General features: G+C 30.3%; 1 protein-coding gene across 2 annotated transcripts; it reads right to left on the bottom strand.

Moving 5' to 3' along the window:
* Window positions 1-3,677: 3,677 nt before the first annotated feature.
* Window positions 3,678-21,704, bottom strand: LOC111283974 (suppressor of mec-8 and unc-52 protein homolog 1-like). Of its 2 annotated transcripts, none has more exons than XR_016340958.1 (3): window positions 19,899-21,690; window positions 17,738-17,789; window positions 3,678-3,993 (listed from the first exon to the last, which is right to left on the bottom strand). XR_016340958.1 is itself a non-coding variant. In XM_089758470.1 (3 exons), exons 1-3 carry the CDS (start codon window positions 20,012-20,014, stop codon window positions 16,669-16,671), a joined length of 264 nt encoding a protein of 87 aa, XP_089614596.1. In that variant the 5' UTR covers window positions 20,015-21,704; the 3' UTR covers window positions 16,571-16,668. The 2 variants fall into 2 exon arrangements, 1 of the variants encoding a protein (XP_089614596.1); XM_089758470.1 differs by lacking the exon at window positions 3,678-3,993 and adding an exon at window positions 16,571-16,764 and having other exon boundaries at window positions 19,899-21,704.
* Window positions 21,705-22,788: the final 1,084 nt, after the last annotated feature.

Raw genomic sequence — 22,788 nt, 5'->3', positions numbered from 1 at the left:
GGTATGCTTGCTTTTTTCTACAAAAAATATTAGCATATTATAGAACCTGACATAATTTTGTTTTGCTTGTAAGTATTGACTTGCTCGAAAAAGTTAGGTAACATTAATGGCACAAACATTATTGTGATACCTAAGGTTAAATGTCCAACACTTATGTCCGAGTTTCGGCCCATAAGTCTCTATAATGTCATGTACAAAATCTTAGCCAAAACCATGGCCAATAGACTCAAGATACTCTTACCTTCTTGGATTAGTGAGTCACAGAGCACCTTTATACCTAGAAGGCTTATCGCTTATAAGGTATTAGTAACTTATGAGTTATTTTACACTCTTAAATCTAAAAGAAGAGGGAAAGATGGTTCCTTTACACTAAAATTGGATATGAGGAAGGCTTATAATAAGGTAGAGTGGAATTTTCTAAAAGCCATGATAATTAAGTTAGGTTTTCAAGATAAATGGGTAGGACTTGTTATGAAGTGTATTACTTTTATTTCCTACTCAATTGTGGTTAATGGACATATTATTGATAAATTTTATCCTGAAAGAGGGTTGAGGCAATAAGATCTTTTGTCGCCTTATCTTCTCCATATTTGTTCAGAATGTTTGTCGGCTATGCTTACAAGCAACCAAAAGAACAAGCTGATGACAAATCCTTGAGCTAGCTAACATGGATCAAGGATCACTTACTTGTTTTTCGCTGATGACAACATGCTATTTGCAAAAGCCGACAGGAAGGAAAGTGAAAGAGTAAGGCACATGCTACAAAGATACCAAGATGGATCTGGTCAAATGATAAACTTTGAGAAATCTAATCTGTTTTTCAGCAGCAACACTGGCCAAAAACCAAAAGAAGTGGTGATAGAGGTGTTCAGTATTCAAGCTCTCTAAATCTAGAAAAGTATTTGGAATTACCAACTATGATAAGGAGAGGGCGAAAAAAGCTTTTAGGGAGATGAAAGACAAAATCATGAAGAGGATACAAGAAAGAACATAAAAAATGCTATGCTAGGATGGCAAAGCAATGTTCATAAAGGCTATTCTACAAGCCATGCTCACTTATGCAATGAATTATTTTGAATTGCCAAAGGGTTTGTGCATAGAAAATGACAGCATGATAAGCAAATACTGATGGAGTTAGAGGAAAACAGGCGAGGTATACATTGGTTAAGCTAGGGTAAGTCGTGTGCTTCTAAAGAACATGGTGGGATGGGGTTCAAAGTTATGAGAAAATTTACCCAAACTTTGTTTTGTAAACAGGGGTAGAGATTGTTGAAAGCTTTCTTATCTCTAGCTAAAAGTGTGCTACAAGCAAAGTATTTTCCCAATGGTAATCTTTTAGAGGTGGAACTAAGGTACAATCCATCTTTAACTTGGCGTAGCATATGGGATGCCCTAAAGTTGTTGCGACAAGGGATTACATGAAGGGTAGAGGATGGTGAAACAAATACAACTCTGGAAGGATGCATGGCTACCTATTAATGGGGTGTGTAGACCCTTGTCGAGGAGAGGTGATTTGGGAAAAGATGTTCATGTCGATGTCTTAATAGATAACGAGACTAAGAAATGGAAAGTTGATTCGCTTCAAAGTCTGTTTAATCCAGAGGAGGTTGCTGCTATACGTGCAATACCAATTAGCAGCATTGAATGCCCATACACAATAGTGTGGAAGTATACTAATAAGGGAACCTATTCAGTCAAGAGTGGATATCGTGCACTGCGTAACCAATAAGTTAATGGGGAAGATGTTGAACCAAGTGAGAACCCAAAAAAAAATACATGGAGGAGATTATGGTCTGCCAAGTTGCCTAATAAGATCAAGGTATTTGAAAAGAGATTGAAACATAACATAATGTCAACCAAACATAATCTGGTAAGGTGGAAAATCCTTATGAATGGGGATTATCCAAGATGTGGTGTAGAGGAGGAGTTAGTGCTTCATGCCATACGTAATTGTCCTGAACCTAAGGAGGTGTGGAGCAAACTAGGTTTCAACTGGAACGTGACACTTAATACATCCATGTCTATAGCAAAATGGGTCGACAAGGTATCTAATCAACTTATCCAGGGAAATTTTGAATTTTGAGATCTTCCTGATTGCAACATGGGCTTTATGGTCCACAAGGAACAATGGGATTCATGGTCGAAAGAAAGAAAATGCAACCCAAACAGCCAACTTTGCAAGAGTTTACAAGGAGGAGTTCTTGCAAGCTCAACCAAAACAAGAGGGTGGGATACAAGAGGGTGCAAAAGAGTAGATATCTTCACCTATTACACTGGTCAAAATAAACTTCGATGGAGCTTGTAACAAAGAACACAAAACAGGAGAGGTGGGGGCCGTTATCAAGGATGCCGAAGGGAAGGTTCTTGGTGCTTTTGTTGCTAAAATAACAGATGCTGCAAACCCTTGGATGATGGAAGGATGGGCAACGGTGAAACCATTAACGTTTGCTAAAGAAATGGGATTTGCAAGAATTATGCTGGAAAGAGATGCATTAGGGGTAATACAAAACTAAAGAAGCAAAGAACAAGATTTGTCCCCAATCGACATTATTATAGAGGAGGCTCATGTACACATGAAACCTTTTCATAAATTTTAGGTTATTCATACTAGAAGGATGGGCAACCAAGCAACAAACACACTAGCCAAGTATGGTGAAACGTTGGATCAAGATCTTTATTGGGTAGAGGATTGTCCTAAACTTATGCCAGTCATTTATTCATATTGTAATAAGTTAATTTGATTAATGAAATTTCATTTTACATTAAAAAAATTACATATTTTTGTTAATCTACTTTAAAATAAATAATATTATTTTTTATTAATATTTACATTTATTTCTTATTTTATTAGATAATATGAAGTAATAACATTAATTTTCTTAATTAATGCTTTACGACTAATTTTTATGAAATTTTATATTATTTCAAATAATGTGTATTGAAATTATATATTTTTATTATCAATTACCTATATTGTTAAAATATTTATGCATATTATAGCATTTTATATAACATAAAAGGTAATAAAACCCTTGTCTTATCATTTATATCTATTTATTATCAGGGACGGATCAAGATTATACTCAGTGGAGGTAAAAATATATATAATATTGAATATATATAAGTTAACTAAAATGAATAAAAAACTATTTTATGTATACATAAAAATAACATATTACATTTGTTCTTTATGAGCTTTCATATTTTGAAAGCGTTGTAAAATTTTTTCATTATTAATATTACAAAATACATTTTCTTTATATATGTAACCAAATAACCATTTATACAAGAATCTCCCACTTGGTTGTGCAAATGGTTCTTCACAATTTTCATAGCAAAAAAAAAAAAAAAAAGAAAACTCTTTCAACTAATATAGTAGAAATTGGTAATAACAAAGCTAATTTTACAAGTATACCAATGGATACACAAAATATTTTTTTATCTCAACAAGTTTCATGGAGAGGTCACCGATACATCTCAAGTTTGTAAACTTATCATGAGATCTTAAATCAATAATATAAGTTTCAAGTTGATTATCAAGAACTAATAACTCCATATTAGAAAATTGAAGTAGATAAAATTGAGCAAGATGGATCAACTTTTTCTTATCAAAAGCTGGAGAAGAATCATAAGGATTTAAAGAAGTCACACAAAGAAATAACTCTAAATTCATCTCATGAAAATGATTGTTGAGCTCTTGAAATTGCATATCAATTACTATGTAAAACAACTTAACTTGATAATAATATAAATTTGTCATTGTTTGAGCATTGCATCGAGGTTTTCTACTAGTTACAAATATATCATCCATATTTAGGATGCCAATATTGTTTTTTTTTTTTTCACAAAATAAAGAAACCTCATTGTGTAAAGATTCCCATCCATATTCTCTCATCATTTGTAGTTGTTGCTTCGCTACTCTTACTAATGCCATTACATTCATAATATCTTGATCTCGCCTTTGTAATGCCAAGAATAATTCATTTGTAATCCCTAAGATATTTTTCATCAAATGCAAGTTGAAAGCAAAGTCAAAAGATTGAGTTAAATCAAATAAAGCAGAGGCTTTACTTTTTTGCTCCGAGTTATTCCCATCCTCCATAACAATTTCAAGCATATCATTAATGGAACTAAACATAAGAATCAAATTTATTAGTCCCATATTATGAACCACATTATGTGTCCCCAGCTTGTTGAAGACTTATTTCTTGATTTAGACCTCTTTCCATCAAAAGTTCACTAACTTATAATGCCTTGACAACTTTATCAAGTTGTTTTTCTCGAAGAACATCTCTTTGTTTACACAAAACCCCAACAATATTCATTACATTTGTCACAATGTTGAAAAGTAATACAATTTGAACATGATTCTTTGCCATGGTTACAAGTGTCAGTTAAAATTGGTGAGCAAAATAATGAACATAATAAATAGATACATTATTGTTCATGATCAAAGTTTTTAGACCATTGAATTCATCTTGCATGTTGCTTGCTCCATCATAACCTTACCCATGAATCCTTGACATAATTAAATTATGCTTAGAGTATAATGCTTTAATAGCTACTTTAAATGACAAAGTGGTTTTATCATTGACATGTATTTACTCAGAAAACATTCAATAATTTGCTTTTTAAAATCCATGCAGCGCTAAGCAATAACAGCTAGTTCTTTGATTGAAACATCATGATATTCAACAAGTAAAATGAAAAATAATCCATTTCTAAGATCTTCCATTATGGTACTGCAGTCTCAATTGCTACAACACGAATAAGATCTTTTTCAATATCATGTACTTTCATTTTTGAATTTCCCGATGTATTTTCTGAGACAACACTATTGATGATTTCATTATAATTGGTAAGAAATCTATAAAGTTCAAGAAAATTTCCTTGATTGTGAGAATTCTCATTATCATCTTTACCACGAAATGCCAAACCTTAACATAAAAGAAAACGATTGCAATCAAGTATCGCAGTTAAGCGAACATGATAATATTTTCGTACTTGATCGAATTATTTTGCAAAAGCAAATTGAATATGTTGCTTTTGATTTAGCAAATCTTGGCAACACTTCTAAGCTTTGTAATGAGCACTATTAGGACCTCCAACATGATTATCAAATCTTTCTTTTTCCAATTTGTGAATTCATCTAAAACAAAATAATCACCACTTGCTTGCTCTCCAATATCCAGTCTATAAAGATAACAACACAAACAAAAAGCAACATCCATCTTTATATTATATTCCAACCAATTAGCATAATCTTTGAACCAAATAGGAATAAAATTACATAATATCTTTCCAATTTTTTATTTTGAAAAATTATGTTCATAAGGTTGACATAGACATTTTTGAAAATATAAACTTTTTGAACCTTGTCTCTACCATTAGCGTTATAGTCCAAATTTTTTTTGTAACCCAAGATCTGAAGGAAGATCATCTAAATTTAATTGAACATGAACTTCATTTATATAATGTTGTATGCCACTAGTATTGATTTCGAATGATTATTCAAAAATTGGCTTTTTCTTAATAAGATATTTCTCCATAACTAATTAAATTAAATAGTTTAATTTATGTAATTTATAAAGAATAAGAAGACATAATCAAAATACAATTATGCATGGTAATGAAAATCAACCTACCTAACATTTGAAATATATGAGTAAAAATGCAATTCATATATTGTAAACATACTGCCATACAAGAAATTGGATAGAACTTCTAACTAGTTTAATAATCTCTATATAAAAGTTAATTTTTGCCAAACTTAAAGTTAATTTAGTCAAATGTGTAATAACTAAAAAAATAAAGAAAAATATAAAACAAAAAAAACTTAAACATGATTGTAGACACCCAATTTAGTCTGAGGTCACTTTATATTAGGCTTTGAATTTTTTTATTTATTTTTAGTGTTATATTTAGTTTAGAGTTATTATTATTATTATTTTAAAAAAAGGGAAAGAATTGTTTCCTAAACCTTGAAAATGGTTTAATTCTAATTAAGTTGTTGAATTAAAGTGTTCTAACTGAAAAATGAATATAAAAAGGAATTTATTTGAGAGGTGGATTTGGATTAAAAATCTAAAGTTAAAGTTGACTAGGAGATTTAAACCAAGAAAACTCCTTTTTCCTATTGTAATTGGGATTATAGGCCTATAAAAAATCACATTATGATCAATTAGAAACAATAAGGAATTAATCAAAAAATTTTAAAGAGAAAAAGTAAAAAAGAAGCAAAAAAAAATTAAGATTTTTTTTATAATCTTTTATGTTGTTTTGGGTTTATATAATTAGGATTTTCTTTTGGGAGTTCAGTGTGGAGGAACATAGTGATCAAAGAAGAAACAAAAGCAATTGGTAAAAGCAAAACACCATACTATTTCTCCACTATCTTCACTTTACTGCTAGAGCTTGATTGAAATAGTGCCCAGCTCGCTCACGATTTTGAAGAAAATTCAAGCCACATAGTGAAGCCCGAATCATCTAGCCAACCCTATTTTTTCAAGTTTGGTCAAAATTTTGTTGGGCCATTCCAAGTTCAATTTATTTTAGATTCTGACTTAGATCTGGTCTAATTGGTATAATTTTTATTTGCTTTTATTTATTTTATGCTATTGTTTATGGATGTTTTAAAATTTTTAAAATAATAATAATTTTTTTAATTCATGATATCCTATCAAACGTTGGAGGATTTTTATGGGTTTAGAAATCTTTAAATTATGAATTCTACCAAACTATTGGAGAATTTCATATTGAATTTTGAAAAATAATTTTTCATCCTGCTAAATGATTGGAAGATTTAAATATCGAATTATGAATTCTCTAAAACGATTGGAGAATTTCATAATGAATTTTAAAGTAAAAATAATTTTTTAATCCTACTAAATGATTGGAATATTTAAATCTCGGAGTTAAATCTTACTAAAATATTGGAAGATTTGATGATTCTTTTTAAATTTTTCATAAAAAGGTTTTCCAAATAAAAATCCCACCAAATGATTATGGGATATGCATCGATATAAAATCCTACCAAACGATTAGAGGATTTTATTAATTGTTTTCAAAATTAATTTCTTGAGAAAAAACACATTAATGAATCTAATGACAGAGCCTCTTCAAGGTAGGAGACAAGTCTCCATGAATACTCCTAAGGTGAGAAAATTATCTTAAATTGTTACCAAATGATTAGAGTAATTTTAAAACCAATTTTCAATATTAAATTATTTGGTAAAATACATATATGTTTCAAGGCTTGAATATCATAAAATTAAACTAGTAGCATCCTTCGATGTGCATTATGAAGGTGCTATAACCTTCATCACATCTAATCATACTCCAAAACTTAGTAATGATTTTGTAGACTAGAATCTACCTTTTAAAAATACCTAAGTCAAGCTTAGGACATTTCTTTAAAATGGGATAGATTTAATTAGGTGACCAATTTCACTTAAATAAAAAAAAGATTGGTGATGACTCTTATAGTCAAGTTTAGCTATAGGTTCATGGATTTATATGTTATAACAGTTTGGTGACTTCATTGGAAATGACATTGAGAGTTGGCCAGTAAATGATTTCTTATTATCCAAGCCCAACCTAATAAATTTAAGATTTTTTTCCTTGTTTGTATTTTATTTATTTATTTATTTATTTTATATATCTATTATTCATTTGCACATGCGTAACATGAGCTTGATATCCGAGCCCTGTCCCTTAGGAGAAATTTAGTACCTACATTTTCATGAGATTTCATGTCTCCATCTAGGCTAGTGAAACATCCTAACTCAAATTGAACATTTTTCGTTTGTAACCTATAATAAGTGAGGATTGGAGTGTCTTACTAGTCTATGATGAACAATGACGTGAGGAACAATTTGGAATCCTTTAAAGTTAACCAAAATCACATGTAATAAAACATAAAAAGCCAACCTTAGTTAAAGCTATGTCTACCTATTATTAGAATGTAATCCTACTTAGGACATATGAAAGGCCTCTATAAATTTCATTTGTATCAATTTTATGCAAAATTTTATTTGATCTCTTATTTATTGTTAAGTTGTTATATGTCGTATTTTAATACAACATTATTAACATATGCATTCATCTATGCATTATAATATGACAAACATTAGCATGTGCATTCATTTATCCATTCATACATTATTGTACGTACATTCATGAGTTTATGCATTATAGTTTGTTATGTCAAGCATTCAATGCATTCATTCATTCATGCATATAAGATTCTTAAATAGCTTAGGTTTTAAAAATTTTTAAACACTTAATAATATGATCATACTAATTGTAGTATACAAGATTCAAGAATAGCTCCGTCGTCTAAGAACCCTATTCAATCAACCCACTATCAATATAACACTAGAGCCAGAACCAGACAAATGGAACACAAAAATGCAAATTGTATGAAAAAAATAGAGAAAGCTTAAGAAAAACTCGATGGGGAGTTAAGTAAAATTTTAGAAGCTTTAAATAAGTTAAACAAAAGAAAAATCGTGAAAAAAATGCCAACCTGCAAGACCATCCATTTTAGGATGTTGTTGATCCTTTTATTTATGACCCATATCAGGCCCAATCTACATAGGGCATTCCGTCGTAGTAGTTTACATTCTCTGCGCGGTAAACTTACCCAAAAATGCCATATAAATTAGATTGAGGGCATTACCAGAGTTTTATGAACCCCATCTTTACTAAAAAGGTAATACAACCAAGCTAAGTCTCCAACTTGAATGATCCCAAAGAAAACGAAAAATTGAAGTTAAAGGTGGTCGAGTCTTTGAAAGACTCAAAAACTTATCAAAAAATAAACTTGTTGGAAAAAACGTTATGAATAGTTAAGGAAATTGATTTTTATGGCTCCATGGATGCAGTCGGACTTTGTTTGGTTCTTGCTATAATTATCCTACCAAAGTTTAAAGTTTCAGAGTTTGAGAAATATAGTAGTACTAAGTATCCAGTAACTTATGTCATTATGTACAGGCAAAAAATTACTTCTTATACTAGTGACGAAAAGCTATTGATACATGTGTTCCAAGACAACCTTATTAGTTATACCGTTAGATTGTATGTTTAGCTAGACATGGCTCATATTACTTCATGAAAAGAATTGGCAATGGTATTCATTATCCAATATTGGCACATTATAGACTTGGCTTTATATTGCTTTTTTTTGTAGAGCATGCAGAAAAAAATGACTAAGTCATTCAAGGAATATCTCAAAAGGTGGAGAGATATAGCTACTCAAATTTAGCTACCTTTGACTAAAAAAAATTATAGTATTGTTCGTGAGTACCTTGAAGACTTTACTAAGAGAAGATAATAGGGAATACAATGAAGAACTTCACTGATATGATGATTTCAAGAGAGATTATTGAATACGCCATCAAGAGTGGCAAGCTTAAAGAAGAAAAAACCACTAGTACAAAGAAATGAGAGATGCCTAAACAGAAAAAAGTTAAAGCCCATGTGGTGAATTTTGAGGGCAATAATTTAAAAGTTATGTTCTATATCTGCCACCTGTTCATCTTGCTTACTAGCCCATAATTAATAGTATTACGCAAGCTCCTTACCAACCTATTCCACAACTAGCTAATCCATCAATTTATCAACCAACCTTTCAAATACCTACATATGGGCCTAATCATATCACAACACCAACTTTAAGGCATAACAACCAAGTGAGTGGTTTGAGAAGATCTTGAAATAACCAAAAAAGAGCTCACATTGATCCTATCCTTATGATTTACATTAAGTTATTCCTATAACTGATCAATAATAACTTGGTATTTGAAGTTCAATTGAAACCATTGAAGCTACCTTATCCCGAGTGGTATAATGTTAATACGACATATGATTACTACAATGAAAATATAGGTCATTCTATAGAAACTGACCCTACTTTCAAGCACAAGGTGCAAAGTTTGATTTAAGTAGACTCAGTGAGTTTTGACAAATTAAGAAGGCTAAATATCAATAAAAACTCTTTGCCTGATCACCCAGGGGCATAGTTTTGAGAAATGATACAAAAGGTTGATTGAAAGCTATTTATCATTTTTGGACTTTTTTTAGAGTAATGATAAGATTTCTTTTATGTACTAGGATTTTATTTTTTATCATTTTAATAAAAAAAGCACAAGTATGGTGCATTTCATTACATTTTCTCTTTAATTCAAACTACTATTCTATTTTTTGTATTTTTTTTCCATTCTCAAATTCTAAATGATGAACATTTGGACAATGATAAATAGTAATTCTAAAGTTTAATTTTGAAAACTCATTTATATTGATCTGTAAAAATTATTTGAGTAAAAGAAGCAATCTGTGAGCAAATATCAATTATGGAAAAATGAAATGGACATGCCTTGGAATGAACCGTGAGTTTGTCTTTGTTCAATACATGGTTTTCAAAGAAAGTCTTCACATTTGATATGATGAATGGCCACCTTTCTTTTACCATTCATAAAAATGAAATCATCTATTACTACCCTTTTTGTATCTATTATGATTTTTTTTTCTAAATAACCCCGATTAAGGATTACCTTCTATACGGGGGGGGGGGGGAGGTAAATTTTGATAAGAGATCCATTTGAAAAAAAATAACAAAAAAAAAAGAAAAATAAATGCCACAAATAACCTGAGACAAAATAATGAGAATTTTTTTATGAGAAATAAGATGAATGAAAAAAAAAGAGAAAAGAAAAGTAGTGAAATGATGTGGAATGTGGCAAAATATGAAGTTGTATCACATGATGACAAATGATCTTTTGGTTTGAACCTTTCTAAATATATGTTTTGAGCTTATTTTATCTATTTCTTTCATTACTCCTTACCATAGCCTACATTACAACCTTTAAAAGTTTATTTTGATCAAATGTGAATGCTTGAATTGAATAATCATTGAGCTAAGGCATGCTTGTAATGGAATGATGAAATCGTGATCTGTTCTTGTGTTTTAGAGATTGATGTGCAGGAGATATCAATAATAAATGAAGTATAAAAATGAAAAATAAAAAATAAAAAATGAAAATACGAAAAAAAAAATGAAAAAAAAAGAAAAAAAAGACTCAAATTGAAAACCTGAAATGATGATTTAGGTAAAAAATTTGAGCTAAAATTTGAATAGGCAGTCAAATATATGAAAGATCAATGACATCTGAAGACCTCTTAAAGCTAGGGCAAAGTTTGATGAGCTTAAAGTAATTTGAAAGTTAATGGAATAAGTTTTGAAAAAAAATTCTGGATTAATATTAAGAATTGTCTAAATATTCATTGATTGGATATTGTTATACCATTTAAATACTTATCCTATTAACATGTTTTGAATTTGTTCCTTTGCCTATTTCTTTCTATATCAAACTCGTTCTTATATTGATTACTCTTTCTCGCAATTCACCTTATCCTTTTTATTTTTACGTCTCTAGAATAAATTAAAAAATATATAATTACAATATATTTGTCATGAATTAAAATAATAATGTTCATAAAAGATTCTTACATTCCTTTGAAAAAAAATCCAAGATGACATGGGCAAAAAAAAATGAAATGAAAAGATGGAAGAAGTCTGAAAAGATGATTTGAAAAGGCAAATGGGATGACCAAGTGATGAATATGGTGATGGATTGGTTGACATAACCTATGAATTATGATTAGATGATGGAAATAATGGGGATCGGTGGACGGAATTTGTTCTGAAATGATTAGTGCTAAGAAGCTAAAAAAAGAAAAGATAAGATGATAGAATCTTAAGAATCTTATTACCACAATTAATTGAAATTTCATGACATTGATGTTAGTGACATCTGCATTCCATGCATTATATTTGCCTCATTGTTTACATAGTACATGTATATAATTTGGTGAATATTTAAATCTTTTGTTTTGATAATTGCATTTGCATCATACTTTGGACTAAGGGTGTAAATGATACATTAGTACTTGCAAGCTACTCGGGTTCGACCCAAATAAACCTTAACTCGGGCAGTTTGACTTATCAATCAAGCCAAGCTTGAGCATTCTTATACTCGACTCGAATAGCTCATGAGTCTAATCGAGCTTTCATATTTTAATATATTTCAATTATTTTGATTGATAAAATATCTCAAACTCAAGTTTAAACTTGAGCATAAATAATTAAGCTTTTGTCGAATATAAGAATCAAGCCTATTTTTATATGTTAATTGAGCCTAAATAAGCGAGTTCAAGTAGCTCGATTTCTATCTCGAATCGAGTTTGAGCTAAAAAATTAAAACTCAATCAAGTTCGAGTCGAGTTTTGAGCCTCGAATTTGAAGTTGAGCTTAAACTTGAGCTTAATACTGTATCAGCTTGAACTCGATCGATTATCCCCGCTTTGGACATGTATTTGCATCATGTAGTAAAATTTGTATCATGGTTTAGAGTATGGCATCTACATTATTGTAAGAATCTGGAGTATTACATTTACATCATTTAGAAAGCATTTAAATCATTATCATGACATTCATTATTTACAATTTTGACTTTAATGAGAGATTGAAAATTTTCGTAAGGCAAAATTTTGAACTTTTGAGGAAAGCTTATGAGGAAACTATTTTATAAGGAAAATATTTAGAATCTTAAAGTTGTGAAGCCTTTTTAAGGAGTATTTTCAATGTTGAGAATAATTGATAAAACTTTTGGACAAAATCTCTAAGAATTTTCAAATGACAATTTTTTAGTTTTAAATGAGAATTTTTGAAATTTTGAATGTGAATCTCTAAGAATTTAAGTCTTGAAATTTTGAATGTGAATCACTAAGAAATTCTTACGAATTTGAAAATTCCTGTGAATCTGAAATCCTTGAAAATCAAATTCTTGTGAACCTAAAATCCTTGAGAATTGAATTCTTGCGAATCTAAAAATTCTTATGAATTTGATAATTCTTGCAAAGCTGAAATTCTTGCGAAATTGAAAAAGTCTTGTGAATTCTTATGAATCTAAAATTCTTATGAAGTTTATAATTCTTATGAAGTTAAAATTCTTATGAATCTAAAAATTCTTACGAATCTAAAAATTCTTTGAATCCTTAATGCGAATCTTGAAGAATTATGTAAATCTTAAGAACCTTTCAAAAAGAATCTTGAATCTTTGATTTGAATATTTGAATGAACTCTTAATCTCTTTCAAATAAGAATCCCTTTTTATATTTCAAAAGTTGTTGAACCTCTGATGAGATGAGCTTTTTTTTTTTTATATTTTTTGAAGTTGTTAAGTCTTTGTTAATGGGGTTTTATTAGGATGAGATTTTAAAATTATTAAAAAAATATTTTTAAATGTGAATCTTTGATGAGAATCTCAAAAATTTTTTGAATACGAACCTTTGAATCTTATATGTGAATCTCTAAAATTTTTAAATGAAAACCTTAATTTGGGATTTGAATCTTTAAGTGTTTCAATTGTGAATTTTTAAATCACTTGCAAATCTTTGGATCTTAAATTATTGCAAATATTTGAATCTTAAATTTTTACGAATTTTGAATCAGAAGCAAATCTTGAAACTTGTAAATTTTTTTAACTTTTACGAATTTTTAAATTTGTGTGAATCTTGTATCTCTTATGAATCTTTAAATCTCTTACAAATCTTGAATCTTTTGTGAATCTTTGAATATTTACAAATTTTGAATCTCTTGCGAATTTTTGAATCTTAAATCTTTGTGAATCTTTGAAATTTTTTGCGAGTCTTAAATCACTTGCAAATCTAGAATTTCTTCTGAATATTTGATCTTTTATGAATCTTGAAGTTTTGAGAATCTTAAATCTTTTGCGAATATTTGAATTCAATTTATTTGTGAATCTTTGAACATTTGGGAGAACCTTGAATGTTTTGCAAGCCTTTAAATTCAAATTGAGAATCTTTGAATTTAATTGCGAACTTCTGAACTTTAAGTTGAGAATTCTTAAATTTCCAATTACGAATGTTTAAATTTTTAGTTGCAAATTTTTGAATTTCAGTTGCAAATTGTAAATTTTTATTGTATATGAGAATTTTTAGATTTTTTTCTTTGTATCAAATCCGAAAGTAATGGGTATCTATATCTTTATACAATTCCTATTTCACAGAAAATGCACAAGAGGGGCAACTGTAGACACTTCATTTAGTCTGGGGTCAATTTATATAAAAGAATTTTTTTACTGAAACTTGAAAAGGTTTAATTCTAATTAAGTTATTGAATTGAAAGTGTTCTAATTGAAAAAAGACTATAAAAAGGAATTGGTTTAAGAGGTGGATTTGAATTTTAAATCCAAGGTTAAAGTTGATTAGGAGATTCAAACAAAAAAAACTCATTTTCTTATTGTAATCAGGATTAGAGGTCTATAAAAAGACCATATTATGATCAATTAAAATCAATCAAGAATCAATTAGAAAAATTAAAAGAGAAAAAGTAAAAAAAAAATTAAGAGTTTTTTTACAGTCTTTTATGATGTTTTAGGTTTACATAATTAGGAACATAGTGATCAGAGAAGAAACATAGTGATCAGAGAAGAAACATAATTTGAGAGTTCTATGTTAAGGAACATAGTGATCAGAGAAGAAACAAAAAGCAATCAGCAAAAGCAAAACCACTGCACTATCTCTCCGCCATCTTCACTCCACTATCGAAGCTTAATCGTAATAATGCCTAGCCCGCTCACTATCTTGAAGAAAATTCAAGCCTAATAGTGAAGCCCAAATCATCTAGCCAGCCCTCTTTTTTCAAGCTTGGTCAAAATTTTATTGGGCCTTTCCAAGCTTAAGTTATTGTGGATTCCAACTTGGACCTAGTCCAATTGGTATAATTTTTATTTACTTGTATTTGTTTTATGCTATTGTTTATAGATGTTTTAAAATATATAAAATAATAATTTCTTTTTAATTTATGATATCTTATTAGATGATTGGAGAATTTTTATGGGTTTAAAAATCTTTAAATTATGAATTCTATCAAATTATTGGAATTTCACAATGAATTTTGAAAAACAATTTTTCATCCTGCTAAATTATTAGAAGATTTAAATATTGAATTATGAAATTTACCAAATGATTGGAGAATTTTATAATGAATTTAAAAAAAAATAAATTTTTAATCTTTCCAATTATTTGAGGATTTAAATTTTTGAGTTAAATTTTACTAAAATATTGGAAGAATTAATGATTTTTTTAAAAAAATTTCATCGAAAGGTTTTTGCAATAAAAATCCTATCAAACGATTGAAAGATATGCATCGATAGAAAATCTTATTAAATGATTGGAAGATTTTATTAATTGTTTTCAAAATTAATTTCTTGAAAAAAAAACACATTAATGAATCCAATAACAGAGCCCTTTTAAGGTAGGACACGAGTCTCAATAAATACTCTTGAAGTGAGAAAATTATTTTAAATTGCTATCAAATGATTGGGGTAACTTTAAGATCAATTTTCAATATTAAATTATTTGATAAAAATACAAATATGTTTCAAAGCTTAGATAACACGAAATTAAACTAGTAGCATTCTTCGATCGACATTGTGAGGGTGCTACAACATTTCTCACATGTAATCGTATTTTTGAACCTAGTAATGATTTTGTAGGCCAAAATCTACCTTTTAAAGTTACTTAAGTTAAGCTTGGGATATTTTTTTAAAATGGAACAGATATAATTAAATGACCAATCGCACCTAAATAAAAAAAATTAATAACGACTTCTAAAATCAAGTTTAATTATAAGTTCACAGATCTATACGTTATGACAAAGATAAAAAAAATATATACATGCTATTAATAACACGATCAAATTATTTCAGCAATATAATAAATTTTGAAAAATAAATAAATACGCTATCACATTAACTGATCGATAAATTATAAAAATATAAAAAAATTACTTACTTAAATACCTTGTTGAAAAAAAAATAATTAACTTCTAATTTGTTTCTTTAGTTTAATTATTATTTTTTTCTCTTTTTTACTTTAGTTTCTTTCTCTCTATTAAAAATTATTCTTGCCTTCTTGATTTGAAAAAGTGAAAGCTGCAACTTAGATGAGTAAAGGAAAACTGATGGTTTTCTAACAGTCATTTCATTTGCTTTTTTTTTTTTTTTTTATAATAGCCTTGAAATTTTTTTTTTCAAATATCTATAATTTATTTTTAATTAATACAGCTTTTGATTTTTACATATACTATATATTTTATTTTTATTTTTAGTAAGGACATTATAAAAGATTTAAATTTTTTAACATTTTTTAAATATATTTTTAAAGAGCATAAAGATTTTAGTGGGGGCAGGCATCTCCACTGCCCCCATTGTGCATCCATCCTTGTTTGTTATTGAATTTTTTTATTTAATTAACGAATAGATGTAAATATGATTATAAAATGTGTGAATACATGCACAAATAAGTAAAAGAAACTTGCACCATGATCATTTAATCTTCATTTCAAATGGTGAAAAATACATCTAGTACAAAAGTTCTTTGGCTTTATTTTGAAAATTTTTTTGGTACTATTGACAAAATTATGATTTTTATATTTGTTTAAATCTATTTTATATAATTTTATTGTACTTTGTGTTACTCTTCTTTTAGACAAAAGTACTTTAGTTACATGAAAGCATGCATCATATTCTACGTAAATGGATAATCCATCTGTGAAATTCAACAACAATGCACATACATGATTTACATAATACATATGAATTCTACACAAGGCTGTTGGCAATTATTATGATACTTCAATTTTTGGAAAAATGCTGTGGTACTTTCAAATAGCCAGAGCTGCATGAAAGCAGGGGCTCAGAAAATTAAAACTTCAGTTCAAGTCATGATATGCTCAAAATTTACAGTCATGCAGATTTCTTCCTTTTCATTTTGTTTTTTCAACGTGAATACATAAAGTTGAACTTTTATAGTTTTCAGGATAGAGAACTTGGTAGTAAAGGATATTTACGTTTTCTGTCGCTTAAGAACTATAAAGATCTGCATGCATGAAGACACCCCTATAATATCTGATATATCATTAGCTAGGATATTAGCATTGATCTCAATTGATTATAATTTTCTGCTTTCCCTTTTTTCTAATTTATTAAATATCTTACTATATATACATATATATCACCAAGAGGAGGAATATGGCCCAGGTGCACACAACCAAACGTGCATAACTTAGCCTACGCGCTCATCAACAGTCGACTCTTAAAAGGCATATTTGGTTCAGGACACTTCTTTACTGCCACGTTCATCATATTTTCCTTGTCAAAATCCCATTATATCTCCCTAACAGGGTAAATTAGAGGCATGTGCAATCAATGTGAGAGGGATTCCCATTCACATTTGGAAATTTTTGTATAAAGGGTGAATAGAATCCCCAGATATTAAGCTCTCCTCAACGATGGGATTGAAGAATGTATACATTATTCTAACTTGATTTTTATGTGACTTTCAAAATTAACTTCAGTAATGATTTCAAATCATGACAACATGGTAATAGTAAACAAACATCTATATCTACCACCTATCCAATTTTATTTTTCTTCTTAAAGATGACTTTAGTTCAATTTAAATAAGAACAAAGTTCGCTTGAATGTAAACGGAAATACACTTTCGATTTTAGTTTATAAATTTAAATATATATATATATATATATATATATATAGAAGAAAATAACTGATTTTAGAACTTTAAAAGAGGAAGTAAGAGAAGACTAGAAGTGTTCAATTGACAAAAACTTAGACTCAAACTGAGTGCTTACCGTTATTAGATGCTCTAGTTTTCCAGTTTGGTGGCTGAAGCAGTACATATTCCTGCAGATATTAAAACAAGCAAGATAAAACTAAAAAGCAAGTTTAAAAAAATGATAAAGAAACCGAAAAAATACATAACTTTTATGTAAAATTTGCGTAACATTCAGAAGCAAAAAGGGACAAATCTTGTTAACCAACTAGCAGCAATTGTAAGTTTCCCCTAGAAAACACCAAATGCTTGAACATTACAACTGCACCCAACTTCACAACCGAGGATATTGCATCGACCAAGTCTGCATATTTACTCGATAAACCGATAAATTAACCGATAAATTATGTCCAAGTTTAAATGGATTAAACGTTATTTGCAGTCACAAGTTCTGATTCTTCCACCGCAACAAATCTCACACTGGAGGCTTTCTGGACCACATTTGCCGTAGCAGAGTCAGGACCTTATCTGTTTTAAAACACCAGCAAAAAAGAAGGGAAAAATCCTCAAAACCTAAATAATCCTGGCCACGAGGAATTAGAACTATTAAGCTTATCGCATAGAATCAGGAGTAGCTCTCAAATTTTCCCAACTATAAGAAGATATTTTAGGCTCTGAAGGCTTAATACATAGCTTAAGTTGTAAGAAACTTAAGCTCAAGGCTTTGAGGTACAAAAAAGGTTTTTTAGAGGGCAAGGAGAAGTAGGGGGCAGAGCTAGAATAGCTAGACAAGAAACACCTGCAACATGAGAAAGCACTTGAAAAGTTTCAATCCAAGATTCCAGGAAATACTAACCGTAAAGAGTTAACTAAGAGAATCATGGGAGTTGTGAGAACAAGATGAGGAAAAGATTTGCGAAAGGAAACCTTGATTGAATTTACAAACCAACAACAACAGAATAGTGAAAAACAGATAACAAAGGTGCCTTGTGATGCTGTTTTAAAAGTCATCATGGGGAAAAATATAAAGGAAAGGTTAACAAGGAGACAGAGAAACTAGCAGCAAGAAAACCCAAATATGCAGAATCAGAAGCCAATTGGATCTCGAAGGCAGTATTACCGGTTTATAGAGGAGAATCACTTGTTGCAGCAAGAAAGAGAATGAAGATAAGAAATTTGGAATCATGAAAAAAAAAAGGTTGATGGAAGCTTGTAGATTGGATCTAGAACAACAGTTGAAGGTGGTAGAAGCAACATGAATATGTGCATGTTGACTAGGTGGTATGGATGCAGAAACAAGTGGATGTAGAACAACTGTTACGATTCAATTTCAAGAGAGAAAGATAATGAAAATACCACAATCAAAGCAAAGTCTTCCTTCGAAGGGCCCCCTACCTTATAATCTATGGTCAAGACAGCTATCGGTTTTGAAAGGAATAGAGCTGAGTGATGCAGCGATGCATTAGACAACATGACACCAAGGGAAACCAGAAAATTAGCCGTTAAAGTCAATACACTTAATAATAGATATATTCAAGTGCATCAGGTCTTCATGGGCAAAGAATGATAAGAAAATTGGTAATTAACCTTCCATTGCATCCAGCTAGAACCAATCGGTAATAGGCAGAGATATCCTACCTAAATATAAGGTAACAAGAAACTCCAAATTTAACTGCTGCAGGATAACAATGCTTAACACTCTACCTCACAAGTAGGCCAAATACTAACAACTAAAACCGAGTGACCTAACACATGTAACAAATAAGGGCAACAAACCAGTGGTTTTCTGGTACCATGTTAAGATACCACATAAATATATTTACAAAAGGTGAAGATGCCCAACTTGAATATAGCGCCATACCAAACTTTAAATTTAATCATTGTGGGATATTACCATGTAACAAACCTGTAAATGCAAGTCTTCAAATTCAAAGGGAAACAAGTTGTAATCATTAATATTTATATTCTAATGTAACAAGATTTCTTAGCAGGCCAACCTTGTCAACCAAAAAGGAAACATTAAAAAGAACTTCCAGGACGTTTTTTATTAGTAAGTTTACCAAAATTTAGCTGCCACAAAATTACAATAATGATAAACACATGAAGTTCCCAACCTAAAACTTAAAAGCCCTTTTCTTGTCATGCCAAATAAGAGCTGGTTGAAGAGATTTCCTTCCCTTTCCCTCTATCACATTTACAATCTATATTTTATTTTTTAAAAGAATAATTTCAACAATTACCTGTCCTCGCCTACACAGTATATCCATTCTCCTTTTGGTGACACACAGGCAGCTACAAAATCACCACCCTCCTTTTTACCAGATGAAAATCTTTTCACAACCTGCACCACAACCATTATGGAAGTAAAGTATGATCATAAAAGTCCATTTCCACTCCACCAGCATAGAGCCAAAAAGATAATGAGTTTACAGAATATTAACTTACCTACAAGCAAACCTAATATTACCTTTGCTCATCAAGGCAAAACACCTATACTTTATCCTCTTCACCTTCGCTAACGTGATCAAAGATTTTTTTTTGGTTGGTATATAAGTAGCCATAGTATAGGATAAGGGAAAGGGTTGCAAGTGTTGAGATTCGAATCTTAAACTTGCTGGATGCTACCACTTAAGGATGGCTGCCTAGATCAATTAAGTTCCAGGTTCTTCAAAGATTTTGAAGATTAGGCTCAGAAGCCTATATTAAAAGATTCTGAAATTTAAATTTAGTTTTTCCCATCAGATTCAAAATTTCTATCGTATAGCTTAACGATTTACAACTTAGAACATATAATGCCTACTTTGGTATAGCGATACATAGAACTCGATAAAAAATCGTGACAGAAAGGTGGGATTGGCAAAACTAGCACTGGCAGAAGTAGTCAAGGACACCATGATTTAATAATTTCAACAAAAACCATAGTGAATTTAAGTTGTTCCCAATGGACCCATCATTAAAACCCCAAGAACTGAATATGCTTTGATGATAAGCAAGATGTGGCAATCATCAATGCAATAACTTGGGAAATGTGCTTCTTCAGGTAAGTCATAACAATGTGAAATCATATTAAGAGGACTAAAATTCCTAAGGATCTTACGTGTATTTGGAGTGTCATGATGTATATTGATGATGTCTTATTGCATATAATAACATGATCTGTGTTTTTTGGGAAAAGATGTACTGAATTCACTGAAGCATCACCACCCTACCAATCAAAAGATGTAAAGTAAAGGTATAAAGGCAAACAGCAACAAAAAGATATCACGATATAAGCTCACTTTATTGAGAAATAGAATTCCCTTAAAGTAGGTGGTGGCTTAAATGTTTGTAGGCAGTCTGTCGTTTTAACATCCCAGACCTAAAAAAGGCAGCATTATCTGTTATGCACCAAGGAAATGACTAAAACAGGGCTGGATATTTGAATACATGTATAGATCATTTACCTTCACAGTGCAGTCACTGGAGGCAGTAATAACACTTCCATCAGCTGTAAAAATGGCATCATTCACATAAGATGCATGGTCTCTAAATCCATGGATTCTGCACCCCAAAAATGCAAAAGGTGAAGCAACCATAGAACTTATCAAATTTTGTATCTGACATCGAAATATAACCATTGATATGGGAAGATATTCATCTACCAAAACAGTAACTGATGGACATGGGTATTTTAGTATGAAAGAAAAAAGAATTTAAAGGAAAAAACTGATCTGAGGTAGAGGTGATAATCGCGTGGGTCGGGTTTGGGTTAAGTCACTTTGAGTTAGATTATTTGGGGTCGAAAAGTTTCATATAATTTCGAGTTCAAGTCATCTCAAGTTTGGATCATTTACAGTTTGAGTCATCTTGGAATCGAGTCATTTCGGGTTCAGATTATTTAGGCTTAACAATAGGATTATTGGACTTTAGGTATCGGATAAATTGGTGATTTTAAAAGTCAAATCAATTTAACTTCGGATAAGCGTTCCGTGTCATTCGGTTTTGAAATAACAAAATAAACAGTTCTATATTAACTACTTGCTTCATATGTAGGCACTTTTAGATATGCAAAGGAGATGGCCATATACTAAAACCTTGCAGTAGTATCAAAAGATGTACTTATTAACAGACTTCCATCATGAGAGAAGACAAAACTTGTCACACCTTGGGAGTGTGCACGTTCAAGACAGCGCAAGCGTTGATCTCTCCTTATGTGCCAAACCTGAAAATACATTAGAAAGCAGATCTTTCTTGCACGACTTCTATTAAGTTCCAATAGTAAACAATGATATTTGATTTCACAAACAATGCTGCAACATTGACAAAAACGGAGTACAACAAGAAATTCAACTTGCCAAAAGGTCTAGCATCAAGTATTCATCACATACATTTGATAGACTCACGAGATGAAGTTTTATCAAGAATATGGAGCATCAAATAGGTGTTGGGCCTAAAGCAATAACTGCAACAATGCAGAAACAATATATCGCAATAAATTCAAAATAATAGACAACAATCAACAATCAACAACGTAGGAAAAATAAAATACACTAAGATTTATGTGAAAAGCCTTCTAGTATAGAGCGAAAAATCATGGATTGTTAGAAAAAAATCTCTACTATCAAATAATAGATATATAAAGTTCTTTTCTAGTTAAAACTAGAGCTAATCAACAACTAGAGAGATAATTGGAGAAATTTCACCAAATAAGTGACTCAACAAATACACCATGGATTTGTTTCTAGAGAGTTTCAAACTTGATCTTCATCGTTCAGAATGTAGAACTTTGAATTATAAACATACTGACAAAGTTTCAGCTCAATTGGACCACGAATCAATTTTCGTTCAACCAACTATCCCTTCTCTTTTTTCTCTCTATTTTTCTGGCTTCTTTTTTTCCCTTTTCTTTTCTTGGCTTTTGACACCACCTTCTTTTTTCACTTTAAAATAGCCCTCACCTTTTATTATGTATGGCTCTCTTAAGAAAGCCTAAAAACACAAGGCCCATGGCCTTTGAATAGTCAAATAACCCATGGGGCTAGACCCCACTTTCCTAACAATCTCCTCCTTCAGCCCCATTAGGAAGAGATTCATCACCATAGCAATTTCATTCAGAATTTACCTTGGCCAAGGAACCTATTTCAACCAAGT

This window comes from Durio zibethinus, chromosome 3 (assembly GCF_047325235.1).
Source record: "Durio zibethinus cultivar Kanyao isolate XHJ-2024 chromosome 3, ASM4732523v1, whole genome shotgun sequence".
NCBI lineage: Eukaryota > Viridiplantae > Streptophyta > Magnoliopsida > Malvales > Malvaceae > Durio > Durio zibethinus.
This window is presented reverse-complemented; position numbering and strand designations above follow the sequence as displayed.